The 17,812-nt window shown below is 47.8% G+C and overlaps 1 protein-coding gene across 6 annotated transcripts in view; it reads right to left on the bottom strand.

Moving 5' to 3' along the window:
- ABLIM3 (actin binding LIM protein family member 3) overlaps positions 1-17,812 on the bottom strand; it is a 178,959-nt gene that overhangs the window by 132,373 nt on the left and 28,774 nt on the right. Inside the window, exons 1-2 of one of the 6 annotated variants that reach the window (XM_033853388.2) lie at positions 12,088-12,275; positions 11,610-11,705 (exon numbers count right to left, since the gene is read on the bottom strand). In XM_033853388.2, coding sequence (XP_033709279.1) covers positions 11,610-11,622 — 13 coding nt within the window. In that variant the 5' untranslated portion in view covers positions 11,623-11,705; positions 12,088-12,275. Of the gene's footprint in view, positions 1-11,609; positions 11,959-12,087; positions 12,276-17,812 lie in introns of those variants that run through there. The other 5 variants (XM_073801865.1, XM_073801862.1, XM_073801866.1 and 2 more) reach the window with 5 other exon arrangements.

Genomic DNA, 17,812 nt, shown 5'->3' with positions numbered 1-17,812 from the left:
AACCTCTCATGGCTCCTCACTGGCCACAGACTGTAACAAATACTCCCCGGCCTGGCGTGTAAAACTCTCAGAGATCTGATCCTCCCCAGCTCCCCAGCCTTATTTCCTCACTGGCCACCTCCTCATACTCCATAGATTACAGACAACCGGACTTCCTGACCTTTCCCGAAACTCTCTGTATCTGTTTATTTCGCCCTCCCCCCAACAAGCCAGGGGCCGGGGATGCAGAAGTTGTATAACAAGCGATCGTGGAAGCTTGCCTGGGAGAACGGATGGATGAGCCCATCTGGAATGCCCTTCGTCCGCTTCCAAGCTACTTCTCAAGGTCTAGACTGAGTGCTACCTTCTCCACAAAGTATTCCCCAGGTCTTCCAGGGGAATTTGGCCTGTCTCCCTCTTCACTCTGTCCTTCCCTCTCAGCGCTCAAGAGGGTTTCGCCATATTTTAGCCACACATGCTCATGTCTGCCCCTGGGTGATGCTGGAAGGAGGCCGCCTGAGGTCACACTCTCTGTCCTGTGCATCTCCGATCCCACAGCGCCTGGCACATCGCCATGCACAGAGCAGGGATTTGTGTCATTGCCCTAGTGAACAGGGCAGCAGTGCTGGGACATCCAACAGGAAACAAGACCAGCCACCCTAACCCATACTTTCCCCCCGTGACTCTCGTCACAGTAAAATGGGGAAAGACGGTGAAAAGGAGGAAGCAGGGAGGAGGGAAAAGATCCTCGGAGTCAGCTCGACATGGTTTCAAACACCTGCCCCACCACCTCCCAGCTCGTGTGACCTTTGAACCTCATTTCCCTTTTATGCAAAATGGGAGTATTAAATATTCCATGTGAAATTCATCCATGCACATATTCATTCACGGCTTCGTTACTTGTTAAATATGAGACTTAGGGCCAGCGACCTCTTTTCTGAGCCTCGGTTTGCACCTCTGTAAAATGAGGATATTATTAGCATCTACCTCACAGGACTTCCGTGAAGGTTAAGTGCATTCATGTCTATGAAGAGCTTAGCACTGTGCCTGGCACACAGTTAATGCTCAACAAACATGAACTGTCACTGGCAGTCATCACTTTGTGCCAAGTGCTGTAATGAGTTTGGAGGACTCAGCAGTGAACAAAACAGGCCTGTCACAGAGCCATGATGTGGCTTATAGTCCAAAAGGGAAAAGAGACAGAAATGAAGAAAACAAGCTAATGGCTAAAACAATTACCGACTGTGGTGAGTTCTGTGAAGGATGGTGAAAGCCAACAGCACAGAGGGGGACCATCCTTAGATACAGAGCAGGGAAGGGCCATGCAGGATTGTTGTAAGGATTAAATAAATACTATCTGTAAACAACTGCACTCAAATAGGCTGTAATTGGAAAAGAATGCCTCTTGATTAGGAGGAGGAGAAAATGGGTGTGAGGCTAAGGCATCTCTGATGGCGCTTGGGCTTCTCTTTGTTTCTGAAATGCTGCCTCCCAGGTCCCTTCTCCCTACATGTAGAGGGCCGAGGCTCTGTCTCTGCCCTTTGAAAAAGGAATTTATGGTCATCTGAGGTTCCTACGCCCTATAATCACAGGCAATTCTCCTTGTAGAACATCTCATGCTGACTGTGAAAATATCTAATTATACAGTTGCCTTAGATCATCCTTGGATGGGCAGGGTCTGGATCCCTGGGCTCTTTCTCCAGATTTCAAAAAGCAGGAACAGACCTCGGGCTGGCCCTGCCCCTGCACGCTGAGAGCAGCTTGCTGTGGGAAGATTGGCACTCGGTGGAGTGTGCTTCAGGTGCTTAAAATAGATCAACTGTGTCATTAGACTATTGCAAAGCAGTCCTTTCATTGGCCCTGCTGGTGCCGGCGAGGACAAGAGATAACAGCCCATGGAGAAAGACCTGTGCTTTGCACAAAATTAAGCAGATGCGAGGAAAAAGCTTTTGAAATGATACATGCAGTAGGGAGTGGCATTCTGCCAAAAGAGGGGGTGGGCCTGTGGCACGAGCACACAGCAGGAACCACAGCACAGGGGGCAATAAGACAGCAAAGTGGAGCCTGTGTGGACCTTCTGTCTGGATGGTGGTGCCCTCAGAAAAGAGGCTACGACTTCTGGGGTGCAGGGCACAACCCAGTAGCACAACCCAGTAGCAAAGGATCATCCATACTCTCTTGGGGACACAAAACCAGAGTGTGGGGCTAACTCCCTACTGCTCCTTCAGGGCCCTCTCCCCAGCGTGTTTCAAGTCCTCCCACAGTTCCTAGGCATGCTCCGCCCTGAACGCACTGCTCAGATACAGCCTAATCAGGGTTCTGCAGAGCAGTGCTATGACCGCCTCCTGCCCCTGCAGCCTGGAATCACACTGTTGGGCAGCCCACATGGCTCTGATGCCTCCAAGCGAACCTGAGAGCAACTCAGCTCTCCCCCAACCATTTACTCCAATGGCTGGTGCCACAGACATTGGGAAGTGATGGCAGTTGAGGAAGGAAGAGTTCAGGCCATGTTTGGGAGGTAGGAATGACCAGATGTGGACACAGACTGAACACGGGAGAGTGAAGGAAAGGGAAATGCAGATGGGGGCTACTTTCTGACTACTAACTTTTGTTCCTGGGTAGATGGAGTTTCTAGCAATCAACTGGGACCACAGAGTAGAAGAAGGTTTTTTTTTCTTTTAAAAAGAATAAGTTTATTAAATTTTAGTTTGAATTTGAAGTGCCTTGGAATATCCAGGTGGGCAACTTAGCAAATGGTCATAAAAATGAAAGTAAGAGAGATCTTCATAAAGAAAAAGAGAGTGGGTTTTTTTAATTAATGAATTGATTCAGCAAGTATCTTTTAAGCACTGACAATGTACTAGGCACTGTGCTTTGCCTTCTATGAATGATTTGCTAGGCTGATTTCTTCCAGAGAAATGAAGAAAAATCTGCTCTCAAGTGAAGAAATGTTAGCATTATCCAATTTTTCACCTTTCTTTCTCACGCAGGAGAGCCCCATCATAACAGAGGAGAGGTCTTGAGTAGCCATTTAGGGTCAATGTGTGACCTTTCAGTAATTATCCCTTAGCTGGGTGGGTATATAGACTGACCTTACTGATAGAGAGCTCATGCTGTTGACTAAATGTCCTCCACTGGAACAGGCATGTCCCATATGTCACAACAATCTCTGGAACGGTCCAGCCTCCCAGGGTACCTTCCTTTGGCTGGAAGAGGTACCCAGAGCTGGGACCAGTTATCCAGAACTGCTTTCCTTTGGTCTATGTCCCACCCCCTACTAACAGATTCCCCTGGAAGTGAAACTGACCTCTAGGAGATGGGGGTAGGACATTGTTTGCCCAACTGTAACCAACAGGATATGATCTCACCCTCTGGGAATGGGTCAGCTGGGGAAATAAGGACACCAAGCAGGATTTTGCTCACTTCAAGAGTACTTTACAGCATGGCACTGTTAATCAATTGCTAACTCCAGACAGGACTGTCTCCTATGATGAACAGATATGCTGCGGTTTCCTCAGATCTGTGTTTGATGTTATATGGATCATCTACTAGACTAGGGTTAAAAAATTCAAATGCCCATATATACAATAGATAAACAATAAGGATTTACTGTATAGCACAGGGAACCATACTCAATATCTTATAATAACTTACAATGGAAAAAAAAAGAAAAAATATATACACGAATCACTTTGCTGTATACCTGAAACTAACACAATACTGTACATCAATTATACTTCAATTCAAAATAAATTCAAATGCCTACAGTGGCAAGGTAACAGAAGAATATTAAGCTGTCCTTGTGCAATGTAATAGGAAGTGGTGGCAACTGTGGCTCTCTAGAGACCAGTACATGCCCCCCTGAACGCAGGCAATTCTACTTACTGTTGTCTGTCATGTAGGAACATAGAGGCAGGGTGCAAGGTCTTTCAACTGTTTTTAAAGAGAAGCTAGAAACCCCAGTTTTGATTTCTGAGTATTTGCAAATAATTCAAACTCACTGAAAAGCTGGTGTAGGGCAAATAAAACACGTCTCATCGTGCTGGCCACCAGCTGGCCCATTTTGGCGGACCCGTATGATCCACGAAAGCAAGGACTATGCCTGATATATTTACTGCTGTGTCTCCAGCAACATGCTCGGCACAGAGCTGGTGGTCAGTAAATATCTGTTGAGTGAACAAATGAACAATCCAATTCTTATTATCCATGCTGGACGTTCCCAGGAAGTAGGCAGATTGAAAAACACTACCACGACTGTAAATTCCATTTCACTGTTGAAATGCTACACTTGTGCATAATGACCAGAATAGGGGTAAGGTGGGGAGTGTGTTTTCTGCAGACAGACTGACTGTGGAACACTGAGTCAGCACGGTCCTCTTTTCTGGGCACCTCCTACGTGTGAACACTCCCCTTCAAGTTCTCAGGGGCAGGCTCCACCTCTGCTGGTCAGAGCTGGTAAAATGAGGGTTTAAGCATCAAGACTAGGTGGATAACCAATTATCAGCATCCTACACTAGCCCTGGGGAGTGGCCGGTACTCAGGAAAACTGATCCACAGGGAAATATTTTCCTTGAGGAGTCATTTACTTAACAAACACTATGTTACGGATTTAATTGTGTCCCCTCAAATTTGTATAGAGATGTCCTAAGCCCTAGTACTGCAGAATGTGACCTTATTTGGATATGTGGTCTTTACAGAGGTAATCAAGTTAAAATGATGTCATTAGGGTGGGCCCTCATCCAGTAAGACTGGTGTCCTTATCAAAAGGGGAAATCTGGACACAGAGATATGCATAGACAGAAAACGAATGTCAAGAGACAACAGAGGGAAGATGGCCACCCACAACCAAGGAGAGGGGCCCGGAGCAGATCCTTTCCTCACGGCCCTCAGAAGGAACCAACCCTGCTGACACTTTGATTTTGGACTTTCAGCTCCAGAACTATGAGACAATACATTTCTGTCATTTAAGCCACCCAGTTTGTAGTACTTTTGTGTTATGGCAGCTCTGGCAAACTAATATACACTATTTTTATTCGTTTTATAAACATTTGCTATATGCCAGGCACCATTTTAAGCAATTCACAACTCAACTTATTTATTCTTTATAACAACTTTGTGAGAGAGGCACTATTACTACACCCCCTGTGATTATCATTCGAGATGAGGATCAGAGGTACAGAGAAGGTAAGTGACTTGCCCAAGCACACACAGCAAGGAAAGGGCAGGGCTGGAAGGCGAACCCAGCTGTGCCCTTTAAAAACAATTTAACTGGCGAAACACCCAACAAGTAAGAGGTACTCACACACTTCTGGTTGTTTTCTGTTCTTTACAACGGTACTGGCTAATGCCGGGTATTAGCCAGTTGTTGACATTCACGGACACCAGATGTTATCTCAGTCAGATAAAGCTTTTGCCAGATAGGAGTGTTGGCGTTCAGAACTGATATCACTTCCTTTATGCAACGCAAGTACTCTTGAAATCACATTGTGATTTGCAGAGATGTGTTATACTCATTTTGGACTGTTTTAACCTTGTTCCTTATATTATTCCTCTAACCATCCCTTAGCCTTAAGTGGTCATTTGTCAACAAGTGCTCCATTCATTTGGGAAGCACTGTTTAAAAACAAATCTCTATTCTTATGAAGTATACAATCATCTCTATTTCATCTGTTTTGCAAATTTAGAATTTCTTTAAAGAGTATCCTCCTGTGTTTGTGTTTACAATGGATCCTTTCCTCTAGGAATTCTTAGCGTTCCTGACCTGGGCAATGACATTAGCAGAGGAAGGTCATCGTGCTCCTAGCGCTGGGTGTCTTCAATGCTGAAATCCCTTGCCTCCCCAGATCCACTCTGCTCCCTCTCTACCCTGGGAGGCTGACCATGGTGGGCCCATCAAGCCAGAGCCTTCCTTGCCCTCTGGCTCCTGGTTGGATCGGGTACCATAGGAAATCCAAGGGAGGAAGGAGAGAGAGGTCAGGATATTTATTCCCCTGGTTCCTTCCTTGGGGTGTTGCCATGAGCTGGCTGCCTTCCGGGAGCCAGAGGCCACTGCTCCTACCAGGCAGTCCCTCCCCTACAGCTTACTGGGTCTCTGGCTTCCTTTTTTTTTGTTTTTCCTTTTTAGGTCTGGGGGCAGGTGTGGTAAGAGTGGTAATGGGTCGCTGTTACTAGCCTCCCAGTCTTGGGCCATCCTGGCTTCTCCTTGTTTGTTTCTCTACACCCTTCTCACACACTTGCAAAGACTCCTGTTTAACTCCCCTCAAATTGCACATCTGTTCCCTGCCAGGACCCTAAGACAGACTCCTCTTCTCTTTCACCCTATAACTCGATCAGGTGCAAGGCCATGCAGACTTTATTTTCTAAAGCATCTTTCCACTTATTTCTATTCTTACAGCCACCCAAATCCTGGCCATCAGACCTTTTCTGAACTAGGCTAATTGTCTCTCATCTAGGATCTAACTTCCTGCCTTGCCCTTTTAGACTCATGCCATATACAATACCAGGTTAATCATCTTCCTGAAGGCTTCCTGAAAGCCGTGGCTCTCTTAGGTACAGAACCCAGCGCTGGCCACAATACCAGCAAAACAGGCTAATTTTCAACTAGAGGGTTTGGCTCTTATGACACCATCATTTCAGAACTTTGTTCTACTCAATGGCCAACTCAACTTAAGATTCAACTTCATTCCCTGAGACCCACCACCACTGAGTTTCTCATGTTATTTCACTTAATCGTCACAACAACCCAACTGGCACTACTGCCAACATTTTATAATGATAAAAATTCAGGTTGAGACATGATCTATCCTGTCCAATATTATAGAGAGACTACATGACAGATCTTAAATTTGAACTCAGGAATCCATACCCCAAAGCTTGGGCTTTTACTGCCCCAGTGTGCTGTCTGCTATCCCATGACATCTTTGTGAGCGTTATATGACCCCTTAATGCTCTCTGCAACAAAACAAAGTCTACTCCAAAAAGGTAGGTTGTTGGCATGTCAATCCATGATAACAACCAAGGAAGGGGCCATCAGAAGAAGCCAATGAAATGAGGGAGAATGCCTCTTGGTACCACTGTACATGGTATGCAGGACCCTCTCCAACCTCAAGGATGAGCCAGCGCTGGCTCTGTGCCTAGGAAAGCCACAGGCTTCAGGAGCTCTGGGAGTTCCAACCCAAGCAAAGCACAGCATTTTACAACACACAGAATTGACTCTGGTGCTCAGGGCCTCTGATGCTCTGGGGTCAACTCAGTCTCCCCTGGCTTTGATTCCCAGGTCTTGGGAACTCCTGGGGCCAACAGGGAATGGGAGACACTGACAGGGAATAACCAAAGACTTACTGTTGCCTAAGAAAATGCACATTAGGTGGTGAGGCCCTCATGGCTCTGGGGATCATGTGAGAGCAAGGGGTCTGGGGTCAGCTCTTTTCTTGCTCTGTAGGTTCTGGAAAATGAGACACAGGGGTGAGTGTGTGATAACACAGACAAAGCTCTGAAGGAACAGGGCCAAGGTGCACAGAGGAGAACATCATCGGGGACTGTTAGCTGGACTGGGGCTGGGAAGGTAAGGAGGGGCCATCCTGGGTGAGCAGGGGTGCTGGGCAGAGGGGCTGGTGCTGGTGGCAGGGAACTTTCCAGGAGGGAATTGAAGGAGGCAAACATGACAGGAACATGGAGACTGTAGAGGCACATGTGGATGAGGTTGGGCTGTGAGCAAGGCTGGGCCACAGGGGACCCTCCAGGCCTTGCTGAGGGGTTTCCTCTTGCATCTTAAGAGCAATGGGATCTGCATTTTAAGTGAAGTGTGATGCGGAGGATGGATGAGGAGACTGAAGGGGGCTGCAGTAGGTGAAGGGAGACCAGTTAGGAGGCTGCCTCAGCAGGTTGGAGTCAAATAACAGATCCCTGGAATTAGGTTGGGTGTGCAGGGGGAAGGAAAGGTTGGACAGTAGACACACCCCACAGAGGCCAAGGTACAAATGATGACTCTGTTTTCCCAGAAGCCCTTGGCCCAGGGGAGGTACCATCTCAGTACTAGCCCTGGGTGGCCTGCTCATGCCTTTGGTGTCTTGTTCTCTCTGCAAGGAGCCCTCCTCCCCTTTTCCTTACTGGCTCAGAAGGCTGGAGCCCACCTGTCGCATTCTGCCAGGTCTGGACCACCATCCCACTCTACATCTCCAAAATTACCCATTTCTCTCATAGCCCTGCTTTGTGGTGTGCTAAAGCTCAGCTAGAATTCAGAAGAAAGAATTCTGATGAAACTAAAATGTACTCTGAGGAGTCACTGACTTGGCACTCCCCTGTTTTTGCCATCTGAGACGTGTTTCTTATTAATAAAAAAAAAATTACAGGGGCTTCCCTGGTGGCACAGTGGTTAAGAATCTGCCTGCCAATGCAAGGGACACAGGTTCGAGCCCTGGTCCGGGAAGATCCCACATGCCACGGAGCAACTAAGCCCGTGTGCCACAACTACTGAGCCTGTGCTCTAGAGCCCGCGAGCCACAACTACTGAAGCCCACGAGCCACAACTACTGAAAGCCTGCGCACCTAGAGCCCATGCTCTGCAACAAGAGAAGCCACTGCAATGAGAGGCCCGTGCACCACAACGAGGAGTGGCCCCCACTCGCCACAACTAGAGAGAGCCCGTGCACAGCAGTGAAGACCCAGAGCAGCCAAAAATAATAAATAAATAAATAATAAATTAAAAAAAAATTTTTACATATACTTACAAAGCAATCTCTCACAATCCTGTTTAATCCTCAAGATCACACTTCCACATTCCTTTCAATTTATGACAAAGATGTGACATCCGAGAGGTTGAATGACCTGCTCGCTAATTTCATCAAGTCAACAATGACAAGAACCACACTGACTACTGCAGTGACAATGACAGCCTGGCCACCATCGCTGGCATGATGCCAGCTATGTCCCGGTTACCACTCTCTGAACTTTACACGACACATGAACAATTATCTCCATTCCACTCTGAGGTAGGTCCCATCATTCCCATTTTGCAGATGACACAACCATGCTGAGGAACACACAGTTAATAAGTGAAAACAGGAGAACTAGAACCTGGGCCCACCTGATTGCAGGACCCACCTGATTGCAGGGCCCGAGCTATATCAACTCTTATGAGCTGTAAGACTGTAGCCGAGGCTCCTCTTCTCCAGATGAAGTGATTAGCAATGTAATAATAAGCGCATGCTTTGCCCCCACCTCAATGGTGACATCTGAACTGTTGGTTAGGCATGGCACACACTGTCGAAAATGCTATGCACCCAAGTACGTTTCAAAGTCCAACAATCACCTGCACTACTTGAAGAAGTTATTGAACATTAGCTAAAAGGTTTCACCTGTAAAACTGGAGCAATAATGCCCATCTCACAGGTTGGATGTGAGAGCCTGGGTAGATGGTGCAGGTGAAATGCATAGCCCAGTGGCTGGTAAAGAGTGAGGACTCAGTAAGTGGAAGTGAAAGAAAAACCGAGGAACAGTTTCTCTTAGGTTCAATTTCAGGCATGATGAGGACTGAGTTAAGAATTTCACATCCTAAAGGGGAGAGCATTTTTGCTTACATCAGGTCACTCCAAGGACCTCACGCCAACGTTCTGTCCCTGTGACCTTATGACCCTGTCACTCCTTCACTCCTGCAATGTCTGATTTCTACCCTCTCCTTTTGCAGACTCCCAGGGTGGGGAGGAACCTCAATGATGATGAAGCCCAGCCTCTAAGCCTGAGCGTGAGTTTCTCCAGTGTGCCCCCAGGCAGCCCTTTAGAGAAGCACTTCCTCTTAGGGAAACTCAGGAGCCCCCAAGACTGTCCAAGTCGCTCTGTTTATTTTCCACCACTCCCAGAAAATAAACACACTCTCCCCACTTAGAAAAAGTATATGAGGCTGGAATGGCATTTTTGTTAGTCCTCTTCTTCTGCAGTATTCAATTCTATTGGTTGTTATTTGAAAATTTAAAAGAAGTAAAATCTGTTTCCTTCTTTCAGGAATACTCAGTGTTGCTAATGGGACAAGAGTTCCTTATGATTCCAAAGAGAGAAAAGGGCAGGGTCTGTTGCTTGTTACCTTATTTCTTAGTTCCTTGAAAAATAAATGAGCCACCTTTCTCTTCTGTCATTTAGTGAGAAAGAACTCCCATAAAAAATTTTTTCCCCTGGAGACAGTGAGAAGCGACAGGCAGTTCACATCCTTACTTGTCTGAGAGCACACAGATGCAAATATGTGGCCCATTAGGTGATCAGTTCTACCTAATTTTTGCTCTTTTCCTGAGCCTGGTGTGAAGCTGCGGCCCTGTTCCAGATTGTCAAAATCAAGAGGCAAAATTCTTGGGCTGTAAGAGGCAGAGGGAGTCCAGCTACACTCGCTTGCTTAGCATAGCTATGTAATACACAAAGGAAGACAGCAGAGAGATGAGTCATACAAATACATAGTAAATAAATATATTTCATTTCCATCTCCCTGGCTTTCGCTTTGTTTTCCCCCCTTCCATGCCATAAGCCTTAAAATGGAGGGAGGGTGAGGAAACTGGGTTTGGTCTGGGCACAGCCTCAGAAGGTATTGATTTCTATGGCCTTGCTTCTCAGCTCTAGCTTTTTTAGAAGAAACTTGCAGATTCTTAGATTAGAAGGACCTCTAATTCAACCCTTCTCATTTCACAGATGAGCAATTTGGGATCCAGAGAGGAGATGGCAAAGTCATAGACCCAGGGAAGTGAATGTTCCTAGGGGTTCTCTGGTTTAACAACCCCGCCTGCTGCTAAATAACCCAGACAAGCAAAGCTGGCCGGGAGGCAGGAGGGGGGACTTGAACCCCGACCTCCTTCCAGGTGGCACCCATGCCACCCGCCCCAGCAGGTGCCCATGGTCAAAGGTACTATATTGAGGAGAAAGGGATTGGGCCTCGTATTTCTTACTGCATTTCTCAGCAGCTGAGGCTCAGCCCAGCAGCAAAATGTCTGGTGCTGGCTCTGCAGAGCAGTTGCTGCTTCTGGGATGTTAAGAGACCTTGGCCGAAGGGCTTGTCTCTTTTCTCTCATTCTCATGATGGCTAAAGAGCCTGCAGGTGTGTGAAAAAATCAGCCCTGTGCCCCTGGGGCTGCCTGCACACAAGAGCAGGATATTTCACAATCTCCAGACCCAAAGGTGGCTTCCTGATGATTTGTTTATCAAACTGCTCGTTCCTATCCCACGGCCTGCCCACATCCACTCACCCACCCACCAGCCCGAGGCCAGCCTCCCTGCTCCTCCCGGCTCCAGGACAAGCAGGGCCTTCCTTGGCTTTCCAGCTGTTAGCCCAGAGGTCTCCTCAGAGCCCCCCGAGTCAGACAATGGCCACACTACTGCTTCCGAGGCCTTGCCAGGCATTGCTAGAAGGAGACAAGCAGCCTTCCCCACACAGACAAGTGGCGCTGCCAATAAAACATGAGCACATCATCATGAAAAGCCGGAGCCACATCCCTGTGCCCAGGAGGGAGCACAGAAAGGACCAAAGAGGAGTCTGGGGGCCATGTGTCCCCCCGTGCCAGGCTTCTTCCTCCTTCCAGGCAGCCCCAGCGCCGGCTCCTGCACCTCCCGCCCCCACCCTGTTCCCATGGCAAAGAAGACGAGGACCCACTTACTGCTCGTGTTCATGGTGATGCCTTCGCACTGGGTCTTTCAATACGGAGACTCCAGATGCTTTTTAAATCTTGCGATCTTCCGACCTCACTCATCACCTGGGGGTGAAAAGGGCAGTCCAGTGTCAGCTCTGTATCCTCAGGTGCTCTCTTTCTGCTGTCCCCCTCTCAGTCTGGGCTGTAGCCCCCGGCCTTGAAGGCGAGGGGGTTAATAGGCGCAGGTGAGAGCAGCAAGGAGGAGGAGGCAGAGAGGACGCGGGCGCCGGGTCCGTCCGCTCCTGGGACCCGACTGCCGGGCAGAAACAGGGCTGGCAGCGCCTGCTCGCGCGCACCCCGACTATTGCAGCCCAGCGGCTCGGGAGCCCAAAGGGGGTGTGGACCACAGGGAGGCAGGGCGGGGGCAGCGCGCGGGGCGCCGGGCTCCGCTGGACAGGGCGTCCCCACCCGGGCGCCGCGAGCAGCGACCCGCCCCAGGACCCACCTCTCGGCCAGCGTCGGGAGCCAGAGGCCCCTGCCCGGGCCCCTGCGACCGGTTCATGAATCCTGGTCCTCGTCTGGGGTCTCGAATTCCAAGGCGAGCAAAGCGAAATAGGAGAGCTCGACATCCATGATGCCGGCTCTCGGGGTGGCTGCGCAGGGGGCGCGGCCGCTCGCTGCTGCCATCTGCTGGACGCGTCGGCGCGTGTCCAGGCCCCGCCCCGCCCGGGCTTCTCCCTGGGTGCTGGGCTGTGAAGGGGGACCGATGGGACCCTGTGTCCTGCGGCCAACAAGGGGGTGCTTGAGCGCTGCTTCCCTTCCTTGATTCTGGGTTCTAAGGACTAGACCATGATAGGAAAATAGACCCTTCATCGGGAGGGGCTGTGAAGAAAGGATTGGCTTTGCAGGAAGCCAGTGTTCACTTCCAACTCTGCTTCTCACCAGCTGGGTGTAGTCTGGTCTTGAGCAGGTGACTGCTGTCTCTGCCTCTTCGTCCCCAAGTGTAGAAGGTGGCGACTGGACACGTGGATAAGAGATTAGGGGTTCCTCCAGTCTGCTAACTTCTGTCCCTACCTCCCCCTTCATACCCCTTATCACTGACCCATTTGTTACAATATTTTTAATCATCCCTCCTCTCCATGAGAATATTAGCTCCATCAAAGTATGGGTCTTGTCAGTTGGCATCACTGCCAGGCCCTCAATACCTAGAAAAGCACCTGGCACATAGTGGGTATCAATAAATATTTGTTGACAGAATGCCCCAGGTCTCTCCTGGATCTAATATCGTGCAGCCCTCAAGAGTAGAAGCTCCAGGAACGCCCGCCTTGAAACACCTCCCTGTCTGAGGCAAACAGCAGGTGAGTACCCTCATGACTCAACCTCACTGGTTCACCCAGTTTTGTATGGCCAAAAGTTTTCTTTTTCCTGGAATCAGTTTTTGTAGGTGTGTATTAAAGAGACCTAAATTCTCATTCTCTTGGTCATGGTGAATTCAGTGAGGTGAGATTTTTTACATTCCCCTGACTACTTGCCCTGTCACCTTCTGAACCTAGTTTGTCGTCACAGAACCATGATTTTGGAGTGTAGAAGAACAAGACTGAAAGGACACATAATCCCTGTCTATACCATGTCTCTGGTTAGAGCACGGGTAGAATAAAAAAGCTGTGAACACTCACACCCCCAATTTGTAGACAAGGAAACAGTGGGTCAGAGAGGCTGAGCCACCTGCCCTCAGACACACAACATGTGGTGGCAGAACTGGACTAGAGCTTCTCGTTTCTAGGTTGGTCCCTTGTGAGAGTGAGTCACTGCATCAGAGTCTGAGAGGCCAGGGTAAGGGTAGGTGGCCACCCTCTTAAAACTGGGGAAAGAACATCTTTTAGGTAAATACAATGTTTCTACCTTACACAGGGTGAAAAACTTTGATATGGCTTAGGACTCCAAGATGTGACAGCCATTAAAGGATCTTTAGATAAATTGAAGGGTAATGGTTGAAACACGTTTCGATAGCTTATTAGGAGTTGTTGCCAATGGAGGGGGAACCTCCTCACAGTTTTGTTTGTATAATAATCACCTGAGAGATCTGCAAAAATGGCTCCTGGTTCCCTTGCTCTGCATTTGAAACAAGCATCCCAGGTGATTCACCACTCTTTGCTACTGAAAAGGCCTAGAATAACTTTGAAAACATAGTAGTGCTTAATACATACTTAAATGATTCCCAAAGATCTCTTTAGAGACCCCCTACATTTTCAGATTGAGATTCTTTATTCAATTCCCAAGTTACATGTAACTTGCTAGGTTCTAATTTTTTTCCCCCTGGGAGAAAGTTCAGGTAAATTTAATATGTAAAATTAAGACTTTTCAGTGAACGTATTTAGTTATCACCCAAAACCTCAATGTCCAGAACTTTTCAGATTTCAGGTTTACATAGTCAAATAAAAGCATATCATTCATTCAGCAGTCATTTATTGTGTGTCTACTCGGTGCTAGGCCCTGTGCTGACAGCTGGGGATACAAGAAGACAGACAAGGACCCTGGCCTCCTGGAGCATAAATCTTTGGGGAGGAGTGAGGATAGACGGTAACTAACTAAGCCAAGTGTGAATTAGGTAAACCAGACGGTGGCTTGGTTAAGAGCTCAGGAGCAGTTTCCAGCCTGGCTGATTTTCAGTCTTAGCTCCATCGTTTACTAGCAAGAGACTCAGCCTCTATAAGCCTCAAATTCTTCATCTGTAAAATGGTTATAATAGGGTACCTACCTCAGGGATTGTGGTGTGTATGATAATATTCAGTGTAATGCTTGGCAAATGAAGACGATGTACGCTAATTATTAATATCATCCCTCATTTATACCTACCCTCAGAGACAGTCCTGTCATTTTCTACTGATGTAGAACTTTTGGGCTTTTCCATAGAGTGGTGGCCATGAAAATATGCCTCAGAATTTTCCAATTACAGGGGGCTTAACTGACCAGTTCTTCTTGTCTAGGGTTCTTTTAATACTACATCCAGCTGGGTGCTGATGAATTCAGCTCTTTGGAGACACCATTGGTCCAGTCTAAAAGCTCCAATTAGCTTCTGTTGGGGAAACAATCTTATCTTCCCTGCGCAGTTATTAGGATAGGAAGAAAAGGGTTAAAAGAGGCTAAAAAAGCAATACCCGTGAGGATGTCCACAACAATCAGAGGCAGCCGGGAAGGACGCAGGAGGAAGCTGGGGGTGGGATCCTTGGTGGAATCAGCTGTGAAAATCATCAGGAAAGCAGAATCTTGGCTCTGCCCTCACAAGAGAATGGAGCTGAGAACCGCAGAGCAGAGGGTCCCTTTGTTTGGAAGTTTGTTTTGAACTTTATGACTCCAGAATGGAGATAAACAAGTCTCACTCAGGCGAATGCTCCTGGTGTTGGAAAACCAGGTGGCAAAACCATTGGGAGACAGATAATGGGAAAGAGGAAAACTTGGGGGCTTCACCCAGGCCGCTGCCCCCACTATGCTTCTCTTCTCCTCAAAGAGCCCCCTTCTTTCCTGACTTCCTGTTCCTAACTGGGGTGGTCCCTGGCTCTCCTCTCCACTTTCTGCCCCCTCATTGCTATTATTGCCTAACACGGCCCTAGGCCCCAACTTTTCTTTCCAGTTGCGTTTCTCTTGTTCCCATCCAGCTCCATCCTATACTTCTGTCCTCCACATCAGCCTGCCCCCCTCACCCCACTCCTGTGCTGCTCCTGGCCATTCATGAGTACACTCTCATCCATCCTCATTTTGAATACAAAAATCCTTCTGGTCTATGAGAGGTGGGAACAGTGGGCAGAGATAGATACTTGTGATCTGACAGTTTCTACTTGCCATCCCTAGACTATTTGAATATCCCTCCAAGAGGGAGTACTATACTTATTTTTATTTGAAAAATAATATGTAGTTTTTAATGACATGAGACAGATCTACATGCAGTAGTGAGGGAAGATTTTCACTGTATATGATTAAGTAAGAAAAGAAAATTGCAGAAAAATATATACAGTATGTCCTTCTTTAGGATAATGTATATATGTGGGTATATTGTATTACATATGATATAATACATATATAATACAGAGAACATACAGCATATACAGAGTATATCATGTAAAATAGTTAAACCATTTTTTCCACAAATGGGATCCTCTATAGGTGCTACGTATACATAGATCTATAATGCATAGAGAAAGACCTGGAAGGGCACACTCCTAATTACCAGGCCCTCTGTTCAGGTGAGATTTTTGGATTATGTAGGTTTAACAAAATCATTTGGACACACGTAAGACGAGAGATTTTGGCAGTAATTTATGTAAAGAACTAAGGTATGCCTTCCTTTTTTAGTTCATTCATTCATTTGTTCATTTATTCAACAACTTCTGATTGAGTGTTTCTTCCATGCCAAGCACTGTGTGGCCAGGAACAGTGGGGAGGACACAATACATAAACACACAGACTTATTATTGCAATCTGCAAAGTAAGAGAAGAGGGGGCAATCATGGACACTAAGGGATGGGTGTCTCCCTAACAGGTGACATTTGAGCTGAGGCTAAAGAGGAAGGAACCACCATCATGATTTGGTGTAGGGCTGGGGGAAGGAGAGGGTGCAGAATTAAGCGGCAAAAGAGAATCACAGGTCCGTAGGGGAGGCAGGACAGGACACAAGTGATGGGTCTCAAGGCTTCTTTGTGGAAGAGCTGAGTGGAATGCAAATAGTCAAGACCACGTTCAGGATTAATGGACCTGGAACGGAAGTGGCTCCACTGGGCTGGGAGGTTGGAGGTCCTGCTTACAGTCCTGACGCAGCAGGATGTGAATTAGCCTGGAGGCGGTGGAATAAAATGGTGTGAATTAGAGTCCTGACTCTGCTCTTCACAGCTGTGTGACCTTAGGGAAGTGACTTAACCTCTCTAGGCCATAGCTTCTTAGCATGTAAAGCTGAGATTATAGCAATACCTCCCTCACTGAGAGCATCAACAGCAATGACAGATATAACGACTTAGCACCATGTCAGGCATCCAGTACGTGCTCATACACCTGGCTCTTATTTGCTTTGGAACAACCAGACTGACTGGTAAGGTGACACTCTCTGGGCCAGAGTTTCTACATTTACAAATGGAAGACTGGACCACATGAGTTCTGAGGTTCCTTTCACTCTAATGCTATTGGTTCTAAGCATTTGAGTGTCCTGTGGTTGGAGTTTGGCAGAAGGTCTGACCATGTTCTAGGCTGGTGCAGGGACCCTTGATCCCCCAGGTTTATGATGAGACCCAGGTCTGAGTGAAGAGTCATCTTCCCCCCAGGAGAGGTGTGGTAATTCCTAACCCCATGTCTGCACCTCTTTTCTTCCTGGGGAAGCTCCCAAAACTAAGTGGAATTGGCAGGACACAGGCCTGTTTTTCTGGTTGAGACAGCTTTGTGATGGGGGCCATGCTTTTCCTCTTGATCCTCATATTGTTTTGTGGAGAAATGTTAAAAAAAAAAAAAATCAAAGGGGTTCCTGAGGTCTTTGGGAAGCTTCGGGGGGGGGGGGGAACAAAGGAACTGGCTTTGAGATCAGAGTGTCGGGGGCTGCAGCGCTGGCTGCGGGGGGCTCCGGGCAGACGGTCCCACTGCAGGGTTCTGCTGAGGACTCAAGCTCACATCCGACCGCAGCTTGAACCTCCTTCCTGACAGCCACCCTGCCGGCAGAAGCAAGGAGCTGGGGTGGAGCCAGCTCCGGATGGGAATCTGGGAGACATGAGAGCTGGACTCAGGCCTGCCGTTCCCTTGGCCAGCCTTCTCTGGGCTCAGTTTCCGTGTTGGTACAACCTAAAAGGGACCTCAGTGAACCTATCCTACTCTTCCACTTTACGGATTAAGAGATTGTCTTACCCAATTATTATTCACCAATAATTTCTCTTCTGCCTACGGTTCTGCTGGTAGTGCCCTCTACTGCTGTGCTTCCCTTAGATAAAGTCAGTCATTTTCTTAAGATTCCCTCAAGTCTCATCTTCTCCTGGAAGTCACCCTCTGGGCTCAGATCAGTCATCAAGGGGGCCCCCTTATCTTAGACCCTCTCTCCCTTTGGCTCCCAGCACAGAGGGATTCCTTGGCCTTTCAGTGAGTTTGTCCATCTTGGAAACTGCACACATGCTGTTTGTTCCCTATACCTGGTTTGCTTTTCTCCTGTTTCTTTGCAAAGCTAGAATCTCCTCATCCCCTAGGTCTTAGCTTAATTGCCA

Source organism: Tursiops truncatus, chromosome 3, assembly GCF_011762595.2.
Source record: "Tursiops truncatus isolate mTurTru1 chromosome 3, mTurTru1.mat.Y, whole genome shotgun sequence".
Classification (NCBI taxonomy): Eukaryota; Metazoa; Chordata; class Mammalia; order Artiodactyla; family Delphinidae; genus Tursiops; species Tursiops truncatus.
The sequence above is the reverse complement of the archived record's forward strand: the minus strand, read 5'-3'. Positions and strand labels throughout refer to the sequence as shown.